At 40.9% G+C, this 22,327-nt stretch overlaps 1 protein-coding gene across 1 annotated transcript in view; it reads right to left on the bottom strand.

Moving 5' to 3' along the window:
* Positions 1–1,002: 1,002 nt before the first annotated feature.
* The window catches only part of LOC137332880 (succinate--CoA ligase [ADP-forming] subunit beta, mitochondrial-like), a 79,418-nt gene continuing 58,093 nt past the window's right edge, over positions 1,003–22,327 (bottom strand). Inside the window, exons 9-11 of the mRNA XM_067996861.1 lie at positions 14,434–14,554; positions 5,491–5,579; positions 1,003–4,028 (exon numbers count right to left, since the gene is read on the bottom strand). Coding sequence (XP_067852962.1) covers positions 3,954–4,028; positions 5,491–5,579; positions 14,434–14,554 — 285 coding nt within the window. The 3' untranslated portion in view covers positions 1,003–3,953. The remainder of the gene's footprint in view (positions 4,029–5,490; positions 5,580–14,433; positions 14,555–22,327) is intronic.

Raw genomic sequence — 22,327 nt, 5'->3', positions numbered from 1 at the left:
AGTTTATGGACCGTGAAAGATGGGAGGCCAGACAGGAGAGCATTGGAATAGTCAAGTCTAGAGATAATAAAGGCATGGATGAGGGCTTTAGCACCAGATGAGCTGCGGCAGGGTGATGTTGCAGAGGTGGAAGTAGGCAGTATTGGTGACGGAGCGGATATGTAGTCAGAAGCTCATTTCAGGGTCAAATAGAACGCCAAGGTTGAGAACGGTCTGGTTCAGCCTCAGACAGTGGCCAGGGAGAGGGATGGAGTTGGTGGCTAGGGACCTCCCAATATTTAGTTGGAGGAAATTTTTGCTCATCCTGATGTCGGACAAGCAGCGTGACAAATCAGAGACAGTGGAGGGGTCGAGGGAGGTGGTGGTGACAATGAAAGAAGGAAAAGGAGAAGCAAAAGTTAAACTACTAAGACTTTTTCTTTATTTCTACAATCAAAGAAATGCATTGCAAAATGCTTCCAATGATAATTTGCCTACTGGAACACAAAAGTTACACTGGCACCCGACCAATCCAATAGCATAATGATACCCCTTTACTCTTGAGCCAATTTAAACTGACAAGAGGTTATTATAAGCAATTATTAAAATAAACTAGTCAAAGCTCACCACTCTAATAGTGACGTGTTTGGTCATTGACTCATCAAAACAATACATTCTATCCTTAAGTGGAAACAAAATACACTTTCCCACATGGTAATGGATGTTATTTCCATGATTGCAAAGCCTAGTCCTAGTACTTTTTAATACCTGGATTGCCAAACTTTTGCTTCCAAATAGTCATGCTCTGAATTGGGCAAAGGCAACTAAGATTTGGTCACCTCTTGATAGCCAATACTGAGAGGCAATCCAAACTTTAGTCTCAAGAGCTGAAGGGTAAAGAATAGACTGGTTTCTTGGCAAGCTGCGCTGCCAATGCGTTTAAATCCATAAATCACAAAATATCTCAGAACCAGAAGTGAATCTAAACCAGCAAGTTACATGAAAAATGAAGAGTTTTGAATATTTATAAAAATCAAATAGTCTTTTATTTTTTTTTTCAAATTATAACAGTTATCAATCTATCCCACCATGGATTCATCAGTTTGACTTCTCACCAAATGCCACGATAATATACATTTACCCAAGCCTGTGCCATGCACGCAAACCCTGAAACCTTGCTTGTACGTTTATATTGACCAAACTATCGCCATCATTTCAAAACATGGGAAACACTTCTAAATAGGGTAAACTAGACTTCACACATGACATCAAACACCAGAGGCAAGAGCTTGGCCTTCCATGGTTTCTGAGATGACTGCATTTCTCCAGAAGTTTCGAGGGATGTTGGCAGGCCAAGCTATCTAGTTATATAAATGTGAATGTTTGTGTAATGCAAGTAACTTCAGATTATTTGCCAAAGTTCATAAGGTCGCTCACGTTCTTTATTCCACTCCTCAAAACACTGCAATAAAATCTTCAAATTCAAAGCTGTAAAACTGCAAATTCTTTCTCACACATAATTAGATGTAGACTCATTAAGATTTGGTCATTAAATATATGTGCGCTTAATTTGAAATTCTCCTTCAAAAGGAAAAATAATTAATTAAAAACAATTTCTCATTTGGCTGTATTGGCTATCGTTAAAACCTTGAAATAAAATGATCTTCAATGTTCATAATTCTTCTCTGTTTTGTAACAATGAAAAGGGCAACTTGACACTAGATAGGTTTTTGAAATTATTTTCACAAAATAGTGACGGGCTGTGTTAATGAAATAACTCCACTAGTCCCATCACCGGCACACAACCTGTATTTAAGTTTAAGACGAACTGCAGCCCAGATGACATTAGTCTACATTTCATTTTGAGCTGGCATTTTCACTTCTTCTATAAATATCTATAAATACCACATTGTGTAATATTCAGTGAACTAAACAGAGACACTTTAATGACAATGAGAGACAAAAATAAAAGATCACCAGACAATTACAACAGAGGTAACCTCACAACCAGAATTTATCACTGCTGTGAGAAAGCCTGCACGGCCAGAGTTGTTTCAAGAAGTTAAACAAGGCAATTCATCCAGTCAACCATTTAAGATTTTGTACAGCAGTATTGGGAACTTTCAGGATACCGAGACTCCCTCCCAACTACACCTCACAGCACTGGAATTCACTTTTCCTCATACTTTTTTTGTGTAAATACTTTGTAAGTTTTTGAAATGTAACGGATGTTCTAACAACTGATGACCTAAGTCAGAAGTCCACTATTTTGCTTTTCTTGCTTCGCTTGCCCATACAGGAGCAAGCAAGCTATGGTTACTTCTCACAAATTCTGAGCGAAATTTAAGTCATTATGATCTCTATACATGGTTTCTGAGCTAGTTCTGCAGCACAGTATCTATTTCAACAACTTGGAGTAGGACAGCTAAGTTTCATTTTCTAGGTCACTCATAGGAACAGGAGAAGGCCATTCAGCCCCTCAAGCCTGCTCCGCCATTCAATTAGATCATGACTGATCTGTACCTAAACTCCATTTACCCGCCTTAGCTCCATATCCTTTGATATCCTTACCTAATAAAAATCTATCGATCTCAGTCTTGAAAGCTCCAATTGTCCCAGCACCCACAGTCTTTTAGGGGAGAGAATTCCAGATTTCTACTACAATCAGGTTTGTGGTGGGTAGGATTCTCTGATGACCAGTGTCTTAACTGTCTCGAGGGAGAGGCACACTAAAACTGAATATTTTTAATCATACAAAAAAACAAAATCAAGTGACACAAAGGTCACGTGCAAAGAATACATTTTGTTTAATAAGCTTACTAAGTCAACATTTAAACAGTGCTGCTTCATTGAGGTTGGATAATTATTGATAACATTTAGGAATTAATTAAAAATGCTGATATTACAATCTTCTGTACAAATTGAAGTGATGCATACTTAAATGTAGTTTGGCCTACTGTAAACTAGTGGCAAGCAATACTCACAAAAATGCCCCATTCCCTGTATTCTCCACAAAAGCAGAATTGAAGTAAGATGAGTGGAGAAATCAAACATTTACAGCATGACAAAACTGTGTTTACACATGCAAAGCTAGAGCACGTTGCATGGCCATTACATGAAGGAACTAAAAGCAAGAAAAGGCTGTTGGCAATTTAACAAATGAACATTTAAAGCGTTCGTATGACATTCCGCTCTTCACTATTTTAATGCAGGTGCTCAAATTTCACCTGTATTAATGGCCAGTCTCAAGTTGCACATTAGAAGATGCCACTTGTGAAGTTTTGTTCAAAATCTGGTTATTTTACTGACCACTTGGTTCATAGCTGCATGAACAAAATAAAAAATGCCTGGTGCTAAGCAGGTAAGAAAATAAGAAATAGGAGCAGGAGTAGGCCACGTGGCCCCTCGACCCTGCTCCGCCATTCAATAAGATCATGGCTGATCTTAGACCTCAACTCCACTTTCCTGTCAGATCGCCATATCTCTCGATTCCCCTCGAGTCCAGAAATCTGCCTTTCTCAGCCTTGAATATACTCAATGACTCAGCATTCACAGCCCTCTGGGGTAGAGAATTCCAAAGATTCACAACCCTCTGAGTGAAGAAATTCCTCATCTCAGTCTTAAATGGCCGACCCCTTATCCTGCGACTATGTCCCGGTATATATGGGTACCGGTAACCGGTATAAATGTATGGTGCAGATTATGCAGTTGTTTTGAATTTTTCACAGTACTGAACCGTGAAGATACACTTTAGTGATTAAATATAGCCTAGATAGGACCATAATAAGTATTACCGTGTCTTTCAATGTACTTTTGTTTTCCGACAAACTACAATCTAATAAATAACTCTAGATTGCTAACCACATTCCTTTTATTAAGCAATCATTTTAAGAAACAAATGCAAATGAAAAATAAATAGCTATTTTATAAGTGTGTTCAGTAAAGCTTCCAGATTTGAGGTTAGAGCATCGCAATTAGATTGGGAGCTGGAAATTCACGTTGACTTGAGCTTCTTTGGCCAGTGAAACAATTTCTGAAAGTTTTACAACCTGTTTGGAGAGGAGAGAGAAAAGTAAAGTGATTCCAAAGACACATGTTCCATACATACTAATGGCCACAGATTTCTAGAAGAGCAGATTGAAAACACTAGCAGTTCTTTTAACTTTTGATTTGTTAGCTCTTTATAACTTGTGCACAGAATATAATTTATGCTGTAGCTCTTCTTGGAAGCATTATTGTTTCCTTTAAAAAGAAAATAACTACCATTACCATCCCATTACTAATGATTACCCAAGATTGTATTTAATAGTATGTACAAATAATTTCTTTGCTTCATCAATATATACACAAGACAATGAAAATCCTTGGAAAATAAACACTGCCCATAATAACTTCTTATATCCTCTAAACAGAGGGAGCAATTTTTATAGCAGTATGATTTATAAACTTGAGTTTACAGTATTTTTTTAACAAAAACCATTCCTTCCCATTATTTGATGCTGAGAGCCATACAACTCCTTTTAAATCCCCTTTTCCCATCAACAAACATGGCAGACTCAAGCCATCAATGCAACTGCTCAATCATGTTCCAAGTTCTGAAACACACTTAGAAGCACTTATAAATCTCTACATAATGTATCAAAAAAGGCTGTGGATTACTGAGATCAAATGTATTATAACGACTAAGAATACAACTAATGATAGAATTTTGCTCACACAACAAATAACTTTCATTTGCTAATTTCAAAAATCAGTACCACGGTCAACTGCACAGTCATGCTCCACAATATTTTATGACGTTTTGGTTCCAACTAGTTAGTATAGAGCAGTGGACTGAGGAAACATCATTAGAAAATGAGAGAAAAAAATATACACACCAAGATTAGAATCAGAATGAAATTTTTTTTTTAATTAGTAATTAAATTGTCCATACGTATAAATAAATTTTTCAAGTCGGAGTGAGCTGATGAAATGATCTTGACACTTTATGACAGATCTAGTACTTAGCACATTAATAAATTAGATTCCCCTAAAAAAGTGACATCCACAGAATGCTCACTGACTGGACTTAGCAGTCCAGAAAAAACACAAATAACTATAACCAACTCTTTGTGTGTAGTTAAAACGGTATGACAAAGAAATAATTCATAAACAGAGTACAATAAAAATCTAAGTTTGTATTTATGTTCAGGTTTATTTGCTCATTGTATCAAATTGGGCTCATTTAATTCACATCGCAGCAGACCTGTATCCCTGTGATGGCACCCTCTGTTTACAATGCTAAGACTGGTTCCTGTATCCTCGTGGCAGAATCACAGACTTTCATACGATTCTGTTGCCAGAATGAGGGCTGGTTTGAGCAGTTTAATTCTCTGTGGGTTGTGGGGGAGGGATGGCAGGCACACGTGCAGTTCTCCTGCTGATCTGTGCAGCATATTGCAGTCTACGGCAATTTTAAAAGTTTTAAATTTGTATACAAAATCCAGGTTACGCAATGAATATTACACTTACCATTCGAGCGGCATCATCCAGGTCGTCACAGGCAAGGATCTTCAGGCTGCTCGCAGCTATTATTGCTTTCGCGTCATCAACACGTGTGCCTGAATGACAAATGGCAAAGACCCCAACAAATTTGATACAACACAACATTTCCATCAAAAAACAGTACATTTAAAAAAATATATTCTCTAGTGTGTATTGATGTTGAGAATGTGTTGCTCAGCACATTCCTAGTCTCCCTCCACTTCCCAGGGCATTCTCGTCGTGCAACACTGCCACTGGTGGCCAACGACTCCCATTAACGTATTGCACTCATGACATGGACTAGCTAGTGTACAGATCAATTGTTAACCATTAGTTCAGCTAACCATTAGCAGTAGGATTCCCACCCAGGGGATGGAATAGAGATGGGGCAAAGAAAGTAAAGAATCTCCCAGGATGAAAACCAGAGTATTGGCATAACCACTGTATTTCCCTGACCCTGTGGCCACGTGGAGATGCAATCTAAACAGAAAACAGGAATCCCCTTCAAGCTAATTTATACATTCATGCTTAATAGAGATGATCTTTCAAGCAGAACTTGAACTCCAGTGGGGTTCATTTTAAAAAGTATTTTCCCTTGTTGGAAATGGCACACCAGTTGGAATGGGACTGAGAATTGAATGACTAAGTATATAGCAGCCTGAGGCACGTCCAACAGTTATCTCTTTGGATCCTTCATTATAGTCTTTTTCAACAGCCTCAGAATCTTTGACTTAATTTACAGTGAAGTTTGAGTGGCAAGCACTGCAGATGTCCAGTGATAGAAATGCCTTTAAGCAACTTAAATTTTAAAGCTTAAACTTTCTTTAATTAGTTTGATTGCAAAGTTTTCGATAGAAATTAATGAGAATCTCATACCCATTAACCAAAACAGATGGAGTGCTGCACAATCCATTTTCTCTCAGCACTGGCATGAATCTGACATGTTGATAACAGGAGAAAAAGGGCAAAAGAGGGATAAGCATGAAGAAGTCAGAAAGGGCTCGGGAGAGGGGTCAATCACACAATCGAACTGGCAGGACGCCCTAAAGGGAAAGTTTCTTGGTAGGCATCGTCACCTAAAACAAAGGTGTCCAAGCTACTGTCCTAGGGCCCCAGGCAAACTCCGCCGACTGACAATCTGGCCCTCAAAATCAGGCAATTTGCTCTTATTTGTTTTGGGTTTTTTTCCGCTGGTTTATCACTTTGGAAGTTTGTGGGTTTGCAAGTTTGTAAAGACCCTGTTCTTAGCATTGTTGCCCAATTGATGGATAAATCCTACACTGGAACACCAAGATCTGTTAGTACCTGCACTTTGAGATAGATATTTGCACACATTTATACACACACACACACACACACACACACACACACATTAATGCACTTTGGTATGCATTTATATGGCCAATGAAGACAAACGTTTAGAGACCCCAGACCTACAATAAGCTTAAGAAATATTCAAGGATCACTGTAAATTTCCAGAAAATTGATTCTGTAGCAACGACAAAATGTTTGTACTTCAAAAATATTAAAAGATATTCAGTATTCAAAAGATCAAACTGCAACTTTCATTTGCATACCCTAAATTTGCCAATCTGAAGTTGAGGAAATTGCAATGACATACAAAAACTTAACTCAGGTATTTCTCTCAGTCTTAACTATAATTATGTCCTGAAAAATGCATCTTGAGCTTGACTTGTGCTGGTGCACTGGGTAAAAAGTAGTTTTTATTCCTGTGGGATATTAACAGTTGATTAGTTGAGACCACGTAAATGGTCACAAGTCTATTACAAGTGGAGGTATATAATATGCTTAAAATTTCCATAACATTAAAAACATATGTAAGGAATCTTACAACACCAGGTTATAGTCCAACAATTTTATTTTAAAATCACAAGCTTTCGGAGATTATCCCCTTCGTCAGGTGAGTGAGTGATCATTAAAAACATAGGAATTGCTAGACAGAAAAAGAACACAGTTCATCTATTTTACTTTCTACCATCCTGGTAGTTACATGATACAACGACAATGTAGTTGTTGACTAACTGTGGCAATCAATCTTTATCAATTAGTCTACAACAGATCCTTTCATAACGCGAGGAAACCTCCCAGTGGTCGAAAGCTTTGGGAACCATAGGCTATCAGCAGCAGCAGAGTTGTATTCCAGCACAATCTGTAACCTCATGGCCCGACATATTCCTCACTCTACCATTACCAACAAGCCAGGGGATCAAACTTGGTTCAATGAGGAGTGTAGAAGAGCATGCCAGGAGCAGCACCAGGTGTACCTAAAAATGAGGTGCCAACCTGGTGAAGCAACAACACGGGACTACATGCATGATAAATAGTGGAAGCAACATGTTATAAACAGAACTAAGCGATTCCACAACCAACGGATCAGATCAAAACTCTGCAGTCCTGCCACATCCAGTCGTGAATGGTGGTGGACAATTAAACAACTAACGGGAGGAGGAGGCTCCGTGAGCATCCCCATGCTCAATGATGGCAGAGTCTAGCACGTGAGTGCAAAAGACAAGGCTGAAGTGCCAAATGGATGATGCATCTCGGCCTCCTCCCGATATCCCCACCATCACAGAAGCCAGTCTTCAGCCAATTCGATTCACTCCATGTGAGATCAAGAAACGGCTGAGTGAACTGGATACAGCAAAGGCTATGGGCCCCGACAACATCCTGGCTGGAGTGCTGATTACTTGTGCTCCAGAACTAGCCGCGCCTCTAGCCAAGTTGTTCCAGTACAGCTACAACACGGGCATCTACCCGACAATGTGGAAAATTGCCCAGGTATGTCCTGTCCACAAAAAGCAGGACAAATCAAATCAGGCCAATTACAGCCCCATCAGTCTACTCTCAATCATCAAAGTAATGGAAGGTGTCGTCAACAGTGCTATCCAGAGGCACTTACTCACCAATAACCTGCTCACCGATGCTCGGTTTGGGTTCCGCCAGGACCACTCGGCTCCAGACCTCATTACAGCCTTGGTCTAAACATGGACAAAAATGCTGAATTCCAGAAGTGAGGTGAGAGTGACTGCCCTTGACATCAGGGTAGCATGTGACCCAGTGTGGTACCAAGGAGCCCTAGCAAAATTGAAGTCAATGGGAATCAGGGGAAAAACTCGCCAGTGACTGGAGTCATACCTAGCACAAAGGAAGATGGTAGTGGTTATTGGAGGCCAATCATTTCAGCCCCAGGACATTGCTGCAGGAGTTCCTCAGGGCAGTGTTCTAGGCCCAACCATCTTCAGCTACTTCATCAATGACCTTCTCTCCATGATAAGGTCAGAAACAGGGATGTTTGCTGATGATTGCACAGTGTTCAGTTCCATTCCCTCAGATAATGAAGCAGTCCGTGCCCGCATGCAGCAAGACCTGGACAACATCCAGGCTTGGGCTGATAAGTGGCAAGTAACATTCGTGCCAGACAAGTGCCAGGCAATGACCAAATCCAACAAGAGAGTGTCTCACCACCTCCCCTTGACGTTCAACGGCATTACCATAGCCATATCCCCCACCATCAACATCCTGGAGGTCACCACAGACCAGAAACTTAACTGGACCAGCCACATAAATATTATGGCTACAAGGGCAGGTCGGAAGCTTGGTATTCCACAGCAAGCGACTCATCTCCTGATTCCCCAAAGCCTTTCCACCATCTACAAGGCACAAGTCAGGAGTGTGATAGAATACTCTCCACTTGCCTGGAGGAGTGCAGCTCCAACAACACTCAAGAAACTCTACACCATCCAGGACAAAGCATCTCGCTTGATGGGCATCCCATCCACCACCTTAAACATTCACTCCCTTCACCACTGGGGCACGTGGCTGCAGTGTGTACCATCCACAGGATGCACTGCAGCAACTCGCCAAGGCTTCTTCGATGGCACCTCCCAAACCCGCAACCTCTACCACCTAAAACAAGGGCAGCAGGCACATGGGAACACCACCACCTGCACGTTCCCCCCCAAGTCACACCGCATTACGACTTGGAAATATATCGCCGTTCCTTCATCGTCGCTGGGTCAAAATCCTGGAACTCCCTACCTAACAGCACTGTGGGAAAACCTTCACCACACAGATTGCAGTTGTTCAAGGCGGCAGCTCACCAACACCTTCTCGAGGGCAATTAGGGATGGGCAATAAATGCTGGCCTTGCCAGCGGCGCCCACATCCCATGAATGAATAAAAAAAAAATCACCTGCTCTTCCCAAGCATGCTACACTTACCATAAGTCATGTCTGAAATTACTCATATACTGTATCCCAAAATATTATTTACTGAAAGAAATCTATCGAATTTGCATTTGAATGAATCAACACTATCTGCTTCCACCATCTCCCTAGTGAGGCAGTTCCACAGATTGACCATTCTTGCACTGAAATAATATTTCTGCAGATTAGCTTTGAATTTCAAATGCAGGCCGTGTCCTCTGGTTCTACTGTTCTGGACGAAGTAGCAACAGCTCGTTCTGGTCGACATTATCTAGTCCCTTTAGAATCCTAAAAGTAGCAACGATATCACTTCTCAACCTTCTCTCTTCCAGTGAGAACATGCCCAATTTACATAATCGCTCCTCATAATCCAATTTATCCATCTCCTCAATCATTCTGGTTGCCCTATTCTATATCCTTTCAATAGCTGCAATATCTTTTTTGTACTGCAGTGACCAGAATTGTACACGGTATTCTAAGTGCGGTCACACCACTGATTTATAAAGTGGCAGGATTACCTCGCTTTTTCAGCTCAATATTGACCTTTTAATACAGCCCATAATCTGATTTGCTTTACTCACTGCCACTGAGCATTGTTGCGATACATTCTATTTATTGTCAATGAGGACCTCCAGATCTCTTTCATTTTCCACGCACGTTATTTTCTTTCCATTTAAGTAATACTCCCTTCCTGGACTTTGCATTTCTCTACATTGAATTTAATCTGCTATTTGTCTGCTCAATTCCCCAAGTACATTCAAATCCTCCTGTAGCTTATCCTGTTCAGCTTTGCAGTCTACCACCTTCATTGGCTTTGTATCATCTGCAAATTTAACCATAAATGATCCTAGCTCCAGATCATTTATGAAGATATTACACAAAAGAGGTCCCAAAACAGAAGATTCACTCTAATAGATTACAAAATATGGGCTAATGAGATGTTCTCTACATGGAAACGGTTATTGTCCTTGCTAAGAAATACTTACAGAAAACAAGAACAAAGCTGAAAAAGAAACATGCTTTACAAGATAGATGTACTGTCTTATCGAAAGAAAGAACTTGCATTAATATCGCACCTTATCAGGTCCTCAGGATTTTCCAAAATGCTTTTATAACAAATGGATCAAAGAGTAGATGTATGGTCTTAAAGGGTAAATATATGTTTAATTTATGAGATTAAGTTTTTAAAAGATATCAATGTATCTATCTGTGTCTTGGTTATCTAACTTAAGTGTTTCAAGATTATTTACCTGATGTGTCTGCCTGAATATTCCTTGCCTGTCCTCATTCTAATAATTGGTGGCTACTGTTGTGGTAATAAGTCTGAACTCAAGAACACTTTAGTCAGTTGGATTTTTTTTTTATTTGTTCATGGGATGTGGGCGTCGCTGGCGAGGCCGGCATTTATTGCCCATCCCTAATTGCCCTCGAGAAGGTGGTGGTGAGCCGCCTTCTTGAACCGCTGCAGTCCGTGTGGTGAAAGTTCTCCCACAGTGCTGTTAGGAAGGGAGTTCCAGCGACGAAGAAGGAACGGCGATATATTCCCAAGTTGGGATGGTGTGAGACTTGAAGGGGAACGTGCAGGTGGTGTTGTTCCCACGTGCCTGCTGTCCTTGTCCTTCTAGGTGGTAGAGGTCGCGGGTTTGGGAGGTGCTGTTGAAGAAGCCTTGGCGAGTTGCTGCAGTGCATCCTGGGATGGTACACACTGCAGCCACTGCGCGCCAGTGGTGAAGGGAGTGAATGTTTAGGGTGGTGGATGGGATGCCCATCAAGCGGGCTGCTTTGTCCTGGATGGTGTCTACCTTCTTGAGTGTTGTTGGAGCTGCACTCATCCAGGCAAGTGGAGAGTATTCCATCACACTCCTGACTTGTGCCTTGTAGATGGTGGAAAGGCTTTGGGGAGTCAGGAGGTGAGTCACTCGCCGCAGAATACACAGCCTCTGACCTGCTCTTGCAGCCACAGTATTTATATGGCTGGTCCAGTTAAGTTTCTGGTCAATGGTGACCCCCAGGATGTTGATGGTGAGGGATTCGACAATGGTAATGCCGTTGAATGTCAAGGGGAGGTGGTCATTGCCTGGATTGGATTTGTCCTGCTTTTTGTGGATAGGACGTACCTGGGCAATTTTCCACATTGTCGGGTAGATGCCAGTGTTGTAGCTGTACTGGAACAGCTTGGCTAGAGGCGCAGCTAGTTCTGGAGCACAAGCCTTCAGTACTACAGCCGGGATGTGGTCGGGGCCCATAGCCTTTGCTGTATCCAGTGCACTCAACCGTTTCTTGATATCACGTGGAGTGAATCGAATTGGCTGAAGACTGGCTTCTGTGATGGTGGGGTTATCGGGAGGAGGCCGAGATGGATCATCCACTCGGCACTTCTGGCTGAAGATGGTTGCAAACGCTTCAGCCTTGTCTTTTGCACTCACGTGCTGGACACCGCCATCAATGAGGATGGGGATGTTTGCAGAGCCTCCTCCTCCCGTTAGTTGTTTAATTGTCCACCACCATTCACGACTGGCAGGACTGCAGAGCTTTGATCTGATCCGTAATTGTGGAATCGCTTAGCTCTGTCTATAGCGTGTTGCTTCCGCTGTTTAGCATGCATATAGTCCTGAGTTGTAGCTTCACCAGGTTGGCACCTCAGTTTTAGGTACACCTGGTGCTGCTCCTGGCATGCTCTTCTACACTCCTCATTGAACCAGGGTTGATCTCGATTTACTTCAGTATTATTTTCATCATCTTGTCCAAAGATAGTGGTCAAGTCGCCAGACACCAACGATCAGCAAATTGATCAATGACAAAAAGAAAGAATCCAGAGTTTTAAAGACAGCGATAGCTTTTTGAAAACTAAAAAAAAACGTGTGGACAAATCAATGTAATTCCACAAGCGAACATATACAATCATAAAACTGTCACCACACTCCTGTACAGAACAAAATATAACAAGATAACTAAAATATGAGACCGATCAGTCAATGCATCCAATACGCTCTATCTTGGAAGGATTGCAGAGATATCCAGTTAAGGGTACTTGAGACAAACATATACTCTGGATCAGATGGTATACACCCTAAGTTGCCAAAAGAGACGAAGGAGGAAATTTGTGGGGCACTGGTTATCATCAGAAGATAGAAGTGTACTTTTAAAAAGGTTAACTGATCCAGGCAACTGCAGGCCCATTAACCTAGCATTAATAGGTGAAATAATGGTATATGCTAGAGGAGTACCTGTATGGCAATAATTTACGAACAGCCAGCATAGATATAGAAGGGGAGGATTCTGCTCGACAAACCTCTGAGGATATTAAATACCCCACATGAATATGATTTATTTAGACTTTCAAAAAAAAACTTTTGTGTTCCACATGACTGACTTCTGATTAAGGGGGGTGAAGGGAGTAGTGAATGGACTCCCATAAGGATCAGTGCTTTGACCCTCATTGTTTCTAATCCATATAAGTGATCTGGATATCAAAATTATATACTTTCATTAGAAAGAGTACAGACAACAGCAATAAGACTGATCCCAATTTTAAAGGGAGTGAGCTTAAGGAAAGATTAGAGAAATTAAGCTCTGCAGTATAGAAAGAAGGCAGTTCTTCAAAATGCACGAAGAAGTAAATGGTACATGTAGGGTATTATTTCAAAATATACCAAGAAAACAGGACCAGTGGGCATAAATGGAGATTTTGGAGAGAAATAAATTTAGAACAGATGCAAAGGAAAAACTCTTTTTGCCCAAAATGTAAATATTTGGAATGATCTACCCAAAAAGGTAAAGTGAAAAGGGTTACTCTAAATATAATCAGATGCTTGATGGGAAAGTTCGCAGACTGAACAGATGAGGTTTAATGGGTGTAATAATCTCATGGATTTAGTCGTCTCTAAAATTGTTGCCCCAGTTCTCTACCTCCTTTCTCCAAACCCGACCCCAGAATATTCCTTTACTTACCTTTGCCTCGAGTCCACGAGACCAACGACTTGCTCCCTCAGCCCCTTCCTGGCCAGGCTCCTAATCACTCAACTACCTCTCCAAGACACAAACCTCACAGATGTTGTTCCTTCACCTTCAAAATACCTATCATTCCCTTCCTTAAAAAACCCACTCTTGACCCTGCCATCCTCTCAAACTTCTGTTCATTTTCCCCCCCCCCCCCCGCCTTCCTTTTTAATGTTTTCAGAATCACCACTCCTTGTTCAAATCCCTCCACAGTACTGACACCAGCCTGCTCAAAATCACCAATATCCTGTGTGATTGTGACTACAGCATGTTAGCCCTTCTTGACCTCTCTATGACCTTTATAAAAAAAATCAGCCCTTCTATCCGCTCTATTTCTTCAGTGCACTAACCGCCATCCACCCACCAAAAACTCCAACTCACCCACAATTCTAATGCCAGTATCTTATCCAGTACCAAGTCCTACTCACCTATTACCCAAGTCAACGCCAACTTTCACTGGCCCCCAGTTCCTCAATAAAGTGACCAAATATGGACGGTGCAACATTAACACTTTAGCAAAAGATGCTGATTACTTCAAACAAAACAGGAAATGCTTAAGATGCATAGTAAGTCAGTCTGTATCAGCACAGGCAAAAAATAACTGAATGTTTTGGGTGTAACCCTTCATCAGAATTCTGAAACATACTTATAAATCAGGGTTTGAAAGTTATGGATGTTTATGTGTGTATCTTTTAAATGTTCTCACCTTGTAATCGAACAACAATGGGAATTTTCAGGTGCAGATCTGAAACAGCAGTAATGATTCCTTGAGCAATTATATCACAACGCATAATACCACCAAATATGTTCACCAGAATCGCCTGAACCTGCAAGCAAAATAAATAAATAAATAAATCAGGTAATCATTATCTACCAGTGTTATTCAAAACAAACATTACAAGAAAGGAAACCTTCTGATTTATGACTTTAAATAATCAAAATTTCTCCACAATACAATCCTTAGAGGAAAAGAAAAAAATACAGCAGAGATAGCTTCTCCATTAATGAAAGGCATAAATGTATCCAGATAATGTAGCATTATAATTATATTCTACAGTACATGTTTATGGTAATATGAGATATACTTTTTGTTTAGTAATGGTGCATTTCACTCAAACCAAATCTAGGCGTGTACCAGTACAAAGTTTAAATAGCAGCAAGCTGAAATTAGTTCTTGTTCAGCAATTTGATGGATGATTGAAACTTCTTACTTGTTTGCTTTATATGCTGCACTGTTATAATGTGAAAATGGAATTACCCTCAAGTTCTTTCAAGAAAACAATGGACTAAAACCATTAAAAGATCAAAAGCAAAGCTCAGCAGAATGATAAAATAACATTTTAAAATGAAAAGTTCTGCTAAGATTGCAGTTCCTCTGGCAATCGCTGATCACGATATTCTCAAATAATATCATTAAACCTACACTAGCAAAATGTTTGCAGCTCCCAAACTAATTAAGCAAATAGGTCACAAGCTGTTGTTTCCCCATCCTCGAAAAAAAACCATCAGATCTTTTGTGCCAGTCAGGTGAGGGATGTCAGCACTGGGAAATTAAACACTTTTTTTCCATTTAGGCCAGCCAGGTTGTCAACACCGGGCACACCCAGGTCAGGTATAGCAGAGCCAGATAGAGAGTAAAACTTTTACAAATCATTATGAAGGGTTTTGATAGAGTAAATATGGAGAAATCGTTTCCACTGGCAGGAAATCAGAGGACACAGATTTAAGATAATTGGCAAAAGAACTAGAGGGGAGATGAGGAGAATTTCATTTTACGCAGCAAGTTGTAATGACCTGGAATTCATTGCCTGAAAGGGTGGTGGAAGCAGATTCATTAATAACTTTCAAAAAGGAATTGGATAAATACTTGAAAAGGAAAACTATGCAGAGCTATGGGGAAAGAGGGGGAAGTGGGACTAATTGGATAGCTCCTTCAAAGAGCCGGCACAGGCACAATAGGCCCGAATGGCCTCCTTCTGTGCTGTAAGATTCTATGATTCTAATGTGCCTTAATTCCAAACTCAGAAGAGCAACCTCGACTGAACCAGTGTGAAATTTCCTACCTGAAGCTAGTTTCTCTAAGCGAGATTAGTACCAATGCCATGCCTAATTATGCTGTAGGCCTACGTACTCTATGAACTGAACTAAGAGTGTGCAAAAAGCCTCCTTCCTCGATTTTCACTTTTGGGAATTTGCAAGCTGAAGACCAAACAGGAGAGTAAAACTGATGTGGATGAAAAGTCACAATGGAAAAAGAGCGTAGAAAATTCTGAAATATACATGGAAAGATCAAGATAAGAACTATAAAACTACCAAAAGAAGGCCAAGAAACCAATAAGATATGCAGAGAGAGTTACCATGACTGTGAAATCATCATGCACTACAGAATAATTCCATAGTTAAAAAAATGCAAGGCAATGGGAAATAATGCTGAGAAGCTTCACTCAAATACTTATCAGCAGCAAGTAACTTTTTACTTTTGACAAGCTGAGAAAAAACATTGATTAGAAGTACCACCGAACTGCTTTTCTTTCCCCTTCATCTTTGGCCCTCCATGACATTTTTCTCTTTCCCAGGACTTCTGATCCTCCGAGCTGGCCTGCTGCACCTCCTCCTTCTCCCACCCCACTTCTTATCAATACGAACAAGGTACTTTATCGCATTTGAGGCTTCATGGCTAATTCACAGGCGTTGGTGAATCAAAAGTGTGTTTCCTTAGCAACTAACTTTAAAAGAAATAAAAACTTCTAACTCTGGCAGTCCTACACAAAACCAAAATGAATCAATGAGATTTCACCTTACGCTAGTCTTCATCTACATAAACATAAACACATTAAAAATAAGCACAGGCTCTGACGAGAAAGTTTTATTTTGTGAAAATCTAATGGAGCACTTTTAAATTACTGACTGGTTTAGAGATCGAAAAAGATCAAAACTCCATTTGTATTACACAGGATTCTGGGAACAGATTCCACATTTCCATCCAATTAGACCCAGGAGAGGAGCTCTGTGCAGACCGAGCATCAGACACCGCTTTTTAAAAAAAAATACACGGATGCATTTTTATGAGGTCACTGTACCACTTTGTTACGCTATACATAAAAACAGAATATATTGACTCATGGAGGGTGTTGATACAATTAAGCACAGAGTAAGGTCAGGTTAATTTGGTGGCATCTCTCAGGTTTAGTTGAGTCAAGGAGAGCTCAAAGATCCTGCCTGCGTAGAAGCATCTCGCAGGGTTAGGTCTCTGCCTTAGCTGGAGCTTTTGAGGCCCAGCTGAACAGAAGAGGTTTCAAGATGATTAACTGCTACCTTCTAGGGGAGAATAAACAGGGTATGTGAGCAGGGATATCTAAGTAGGGTAGGTTTCCAAGAAAGGGTACCAGACTGCCTCATGCTTCCAGAACTCCAGACAGAGTTTATAGGCACAGCTTTCTAAATGGGTGTACATTCTGTAGAAGAGGAAATGACTTAGCAAATTTAGTGGAAAAAAATTCAAATAAAAAATACTACTAATTAAATGGTTTCAGTCCAACCACTAATGCTGTTTCATCAGGCCCAAAGTCTCAAAAAAAACAAAATAAATTCTTGAACAAAATCAAAAGGGCACACATTTTAGGCACAAACTGAGCGAGCACACGAGATATTTATCAAAAATATCAAAGACGTAGTATTTTCCCAAACAATTTTTTTTTTAAATTCATTCATGGGATGTGGGCGTCGCTGGCAAGGCCAGCATTTTTATTGCCCATCCCTAATGGCCCTTGAGAAGGTGGTGATGAGCCGCCTTCTTGAACCACTACAGCCCGTGTGGTGAAGGTTCTCCCACAGTGATGTTAGGAAGGGAGTTCCAGGATTTTGACCCAGCGACGATGAAGGAATGGCAATTTTTTTCCAAGTCGGGATGGTGTGGGACTTGGAGGGGAACATGCAGGTCCTGTTGTTCCCATGTGCCTGCTGCCCTTGTCCTTCTAGGTGGTGAAGGTTGTGGGTTTGGGAGGTGCTGTTGAAGAAGCCTTGGCGAGTTGCTGCAGTGCATCCTGTGGATGATACACACTGCAGCCACTGTGTGCCGGTGGTGGAGGGAGTGAATGTTTAGGGTGATGGATGGGATGCCAATCAAGCAGGCTGCCTTGTCCTGGATGGTGTCGAGCTTCTTGAGTGTTGTTGGAGCTGCACTCATCCAGGCAAGTGGAGGGTATTCCATCACACTCCTGACTTGTGCCTTTTAGATGGTGGAAAGGCTTCGGGGAGTCAGGAGGTGAGTCACTCGCCGCAGAATACCCAGCCTCTGATCTGCTCTTGTAGCCACAGTATTTATATGACTGGTCCAGTTACGTTTCTGGTCAATGGTGACCCCCAGGATGTTGATGGTGGGGGATTCGGCGATGGTAATGCCGTTGAATGTCAAGGGGAGGTGGTTAGACTCTCTCTTGTTGGAGATGGTCATTGCCTGGCACTTGTCTGGTGCGAATGTTACTTGTCACTTATCAGTCCAAGCCTGGATATTGTCCAGGTCTTGCTGCATGCGGGCTCGGACTGCTTCATTATGAGGGGTTGCGAATGGAACTGAACACTGTGCAATCATCAGCGATCATCGCCATTTCTGACCTTATGATAGAGGGAGGATCGGTCAATGATGAAGCAGCTGAAGGTGATTGGGCCTAGGACACTGCCCTGAGGAACTCCTGCAGCAATGTCCTGGGGCTGAGATGATTGGACTCCGACAACCACTACCATCTTCCTTTGTGCTAGGTATGGACATTAGCTTAAAATGCCATTGTTGTGCTATAGTACATTAGTTAATCCACAAAAGGATGCAAACATACAGAAGATACTGATTAAACTGCAATTTAAGAGAAAGAAATTATAGGACAATAGCATTGTTGCTCAACTCAAGACGCTAGGAAGAACTTGCATTTATATCGTGCCTCATGTCCTCAGGACCTCCCAAAATGTCATGGAGACATTTCACTGGGCACCATCTTCTTTGAAGTTTTACCTGTGCTTAAGTATCTTTCTTGGGTGATTAAATAGATTGGGTAGAGTCCCTGATGATACAAATTGTAAGTGGTCTGTCTGAAGGATTATGCTTGATGGACCAAATGGTCTTTTTCCCCCATTATGCCCTTAATTACGGGCGTCCTCCTCAAATTGGGGGTTAAATACATTACTGAAGCAATGTATAGGGAAATTTACTCTATCAAATTCGTGCCATACTTGATCTGACAGCACTAGATGCTGACAATAGGCACAAAACAAGTGGAAAATGTTTAATTTTCCAGCATCAACATCCTCCCATCGCTGAGGGTAAAAATTCACGAAAACAATTAGGATGAATGTTTCGCAGAACATGGAAAAGTTGTTGTATGGCAGTGACCTTGAAGGTGCTTCTGTGTCATGGTATAGAGTAGCCCGTCAGTGGCTATTAGAAGGGTGGAATTATGACCAAATTCATCAGTTAAACTTTGAAGAAAAAGTCCCTTTAACTAGAACAAAACAAGGATCATCTATCCAGACTTTATTCCTTGTTCAGCTTTCTTTTCTGCAATCAATAGCTTTGTGTGTATAAACTGCACAATAAACACTTGCACTGCAGTAAAAGTCTTCACACCTAAATGATCTAATTCAGTGACAGTGAACTATTGCTTCAGACCATGAAGATCTCACGCACCTTTTCCATCATCAATGGAAGATTAAAAATCTTCTCACATCACTCCACATTATGAGCACAATGGTTAGATTGGTTTTTCAGTCAATAAAGTCCTTTGATAGACCTAATATCATTGCGTTAAATCATATCAAATAAATCCAATCCGAGATTGAAGACAGCAAGTTTCAAAGAACTCAAAACTAGACAAAGCCATATTTTGTACTCTTATGTATTAATCAAAAGTTATGAAATGTGAAAAATTAGACATCTAAGCAATCCACTTGAATGTAACTTTTGAAGAGTGTTCTTTCAGTGTACATTTGAAAAACTTGTCATTGTAAGTTTCATAGAATAAGTCTACTGTGAAATTAAAAAATCCTGTCATTAAAGTGTGGCTACTGAGATATAGCAAGATGAAACAATTGCACGTTTGACAGCTGACATACAATTCTGGCAACCTGCAAGATGCAAGGTTAGTGCATTAGGTTAGATCACAATCTGTCTTCTATTACGCTACAAAAGGAAGTAATGCTGCACTGACAGAGGATTTGAAAATTATTCAAAGAACAGGCTAAACAAAATGACAAGAAAAGTATCTAAAGACATACAAATGCACAAGTAGAGGAACACAATCCTCGAAGGTGGAGTGCAAGAACTCCAAAAGATTATTTTACTGATGCACAATTTGGATAATTACAAAACAATAAAATGGTTTGTAAGGCGAAGGTACTTACTGCGGTTTACGTGATGCCTGATTAGTTTTTGTGTTATTTGATAAAACAGTTTAATTTGTCAGGGTTCATAGCATCACTTCACTTAATTCCAACTTAACTATTTTTGAAAAGAACTGAAAGATGAGGAGGCAAAGTTTCATAGCCAGTGTCCTGAAAATCTGATAATCATTTTAGTTTGCTTAGAGGTTAGCGTCCATGTTTAAAGGTGCACTACCTGATGTACTAAATATTCCAGCAAGCTAATTTATAAAAAGGAACACAGAAAGTTGTGAGGAATTTACTTTCCAGGCTTGATGAAAATTCATTAAACAAGTTTTAAGTCACTGAAGTGAACTTCAGGCAAAACGTCTATGCCTTGAAACAAGGCTGGTGCATGCACACTACTAGTCTCAAAACTAATTTTAGAAAGAAAGATGAGAAGACTGTAATAACATTTTGTTTGTTTCGTTGATGAGTTAAAAGTTAGTACTTACTAATGGGCAGACACTCTATTCATACAAGCCCATTGTCAACATTTGGGAGCCAGTATCTGCCCATCTTCATTCTTTGTGATAGAGGGGATATTGGGTCAGAAACTCAGTTGAGAGGGACGAACAAGATATCAAACTTGCAACCAATCAGGTTCAGTCCAAGACAGTAGCCAGTGAGAGAAATGGAATCAGAGGCACGGGTGCTGAATTTGTGGTGGGGGCTGAAAATAGTGGCATCAGTCTTTCCAATATTTTGCTCGAGGAAGTTAACACTCAATCAAGACTGGATGTGAGACAAGTAATCCATCAGCACGGAGGCATGGAAGGGTTGAGGAAGGTGGTGGCGAGGTAGAACTGGGTGGCATGACATACATGTGGAAGCTGACCTCATATCTGTAAATAATGTGAGCATATCGATGAGAAAGAGGAGGGGGCTAAAGATGGATCCTTGCAGATTGGGAGGGGGGGAAACGGGCCAGAGTTGAAGGTGTGGGAGTGAGAAGAGAAGCCATTGCTAAAGATGCTCTGACTACAAATGTATTCATAAGAGTAGGCCAAAGCAAGAGCACTCCCACTGAGCTGGACAATGGAGGAGAGGTGTTGAAGGAGGAAGGAGTGGAAAATCATGTCTCACGAATTTGATTGAGTTTTTTGAAGGGGTAACGAAGAAGATAGATGAGGGCTATGCAGTAGACGTGGTCTACATGGACTTTAGCAAAGCCTTTGACAAGGTACCGCATGGTAGGTTGTTACATAAAGTTAAATCTCACGGGATCCAAGGTGAGGTAGCCAATTGGATACAAAATTGGATTGACGACAGAAGACAGAGGGTGGTTGTATAGGGTTGTTTTTCAAACTGGAGGCCTGTGATCAGCGGTGTGCCTCAGGGATCGGTGCTGGGTCCGCTGTTATTTGTTATTTATATTAATGATTTGGATGAGAATTTAGGAGGCATGGTTAGTAAGTTTGCAGATGACACCAAGATTGGTGGCATTGTGGACAGTGAAGAAGGTTATCTAGGATTGCAACGGGATCTTGATAAATTGGGCCAGTGGGCCGATGAATGACAGATGGAGTTTAATTTAGATAAATGTGAGGTGATGCATTTTGGTAGATCGAATCGGGCCAGGACCTACTCCGTTAATGGTAGGGCGTTGGGGAGAGTTATAGAACAAAGAGATCTAGGAGTACAGGTTCATAGCTCCTTGAAAGTGGAGTCACAGGTGGATAGGGTGGTGAAGAAGGCATTCGGCATGCTTGGTTTCATTGGTCAGAACATTGAATACAGGAGTTGGGATGTCTTGTTGAAGTTGTACAAAACATTAGTAAGGCCACACTTGGAATACTGTGTACAGTTCTGGTCACCCTATTATAGAAAGGATATTATTAAACTAGAAAGAGTGCAGAAAAGATTTACTAGGATGCTACCGGGACTTGATGGTTTGACTTATAGGGAGAGGTTGGAGAGTAGGAGGTTTAGGGGTGATCTTATAGAAGTCTATAAAATAATGAGGGGCATAGATAAGGTAGATAGTCAAAATCTTTCCCCAAAGGTAGGGGAGTCTATAACGAGGGGGCACAGATTTAAGGTGAGAGGGGAGAGATACAAAAGGGTCCAGAGGGGCAATTTTTTCACTCAAAGGGTGGGGAGTGTCTGGAACGAGCTGCCAGAGGCAGTAGTAGAGGCGGGTACAATTTTGTCTTTTAAAAAGCATTTGGACAGTTACATGGGTAAGATGG

This window comes from Heptranchias perlo, chromosome 15 (assembly GCF_035084215.1).
Source record: "Heptranchias perlo isolate sHepPer1 chromosome 15, sHepPer1.hap1, whole genome shotgun sequence".
NCBI classification, from domain to species: Eukaryota; Metazoa; Chordata; class Chondrichthyes; order Hexanchiformes; family Hexanchidae; genus Heptranchias; species Heptranchias perlo.
Note: the sequence above shows the minus strand (reverse complement) of the source record. Positions and strands in the feature narration are given on the sequence as shown.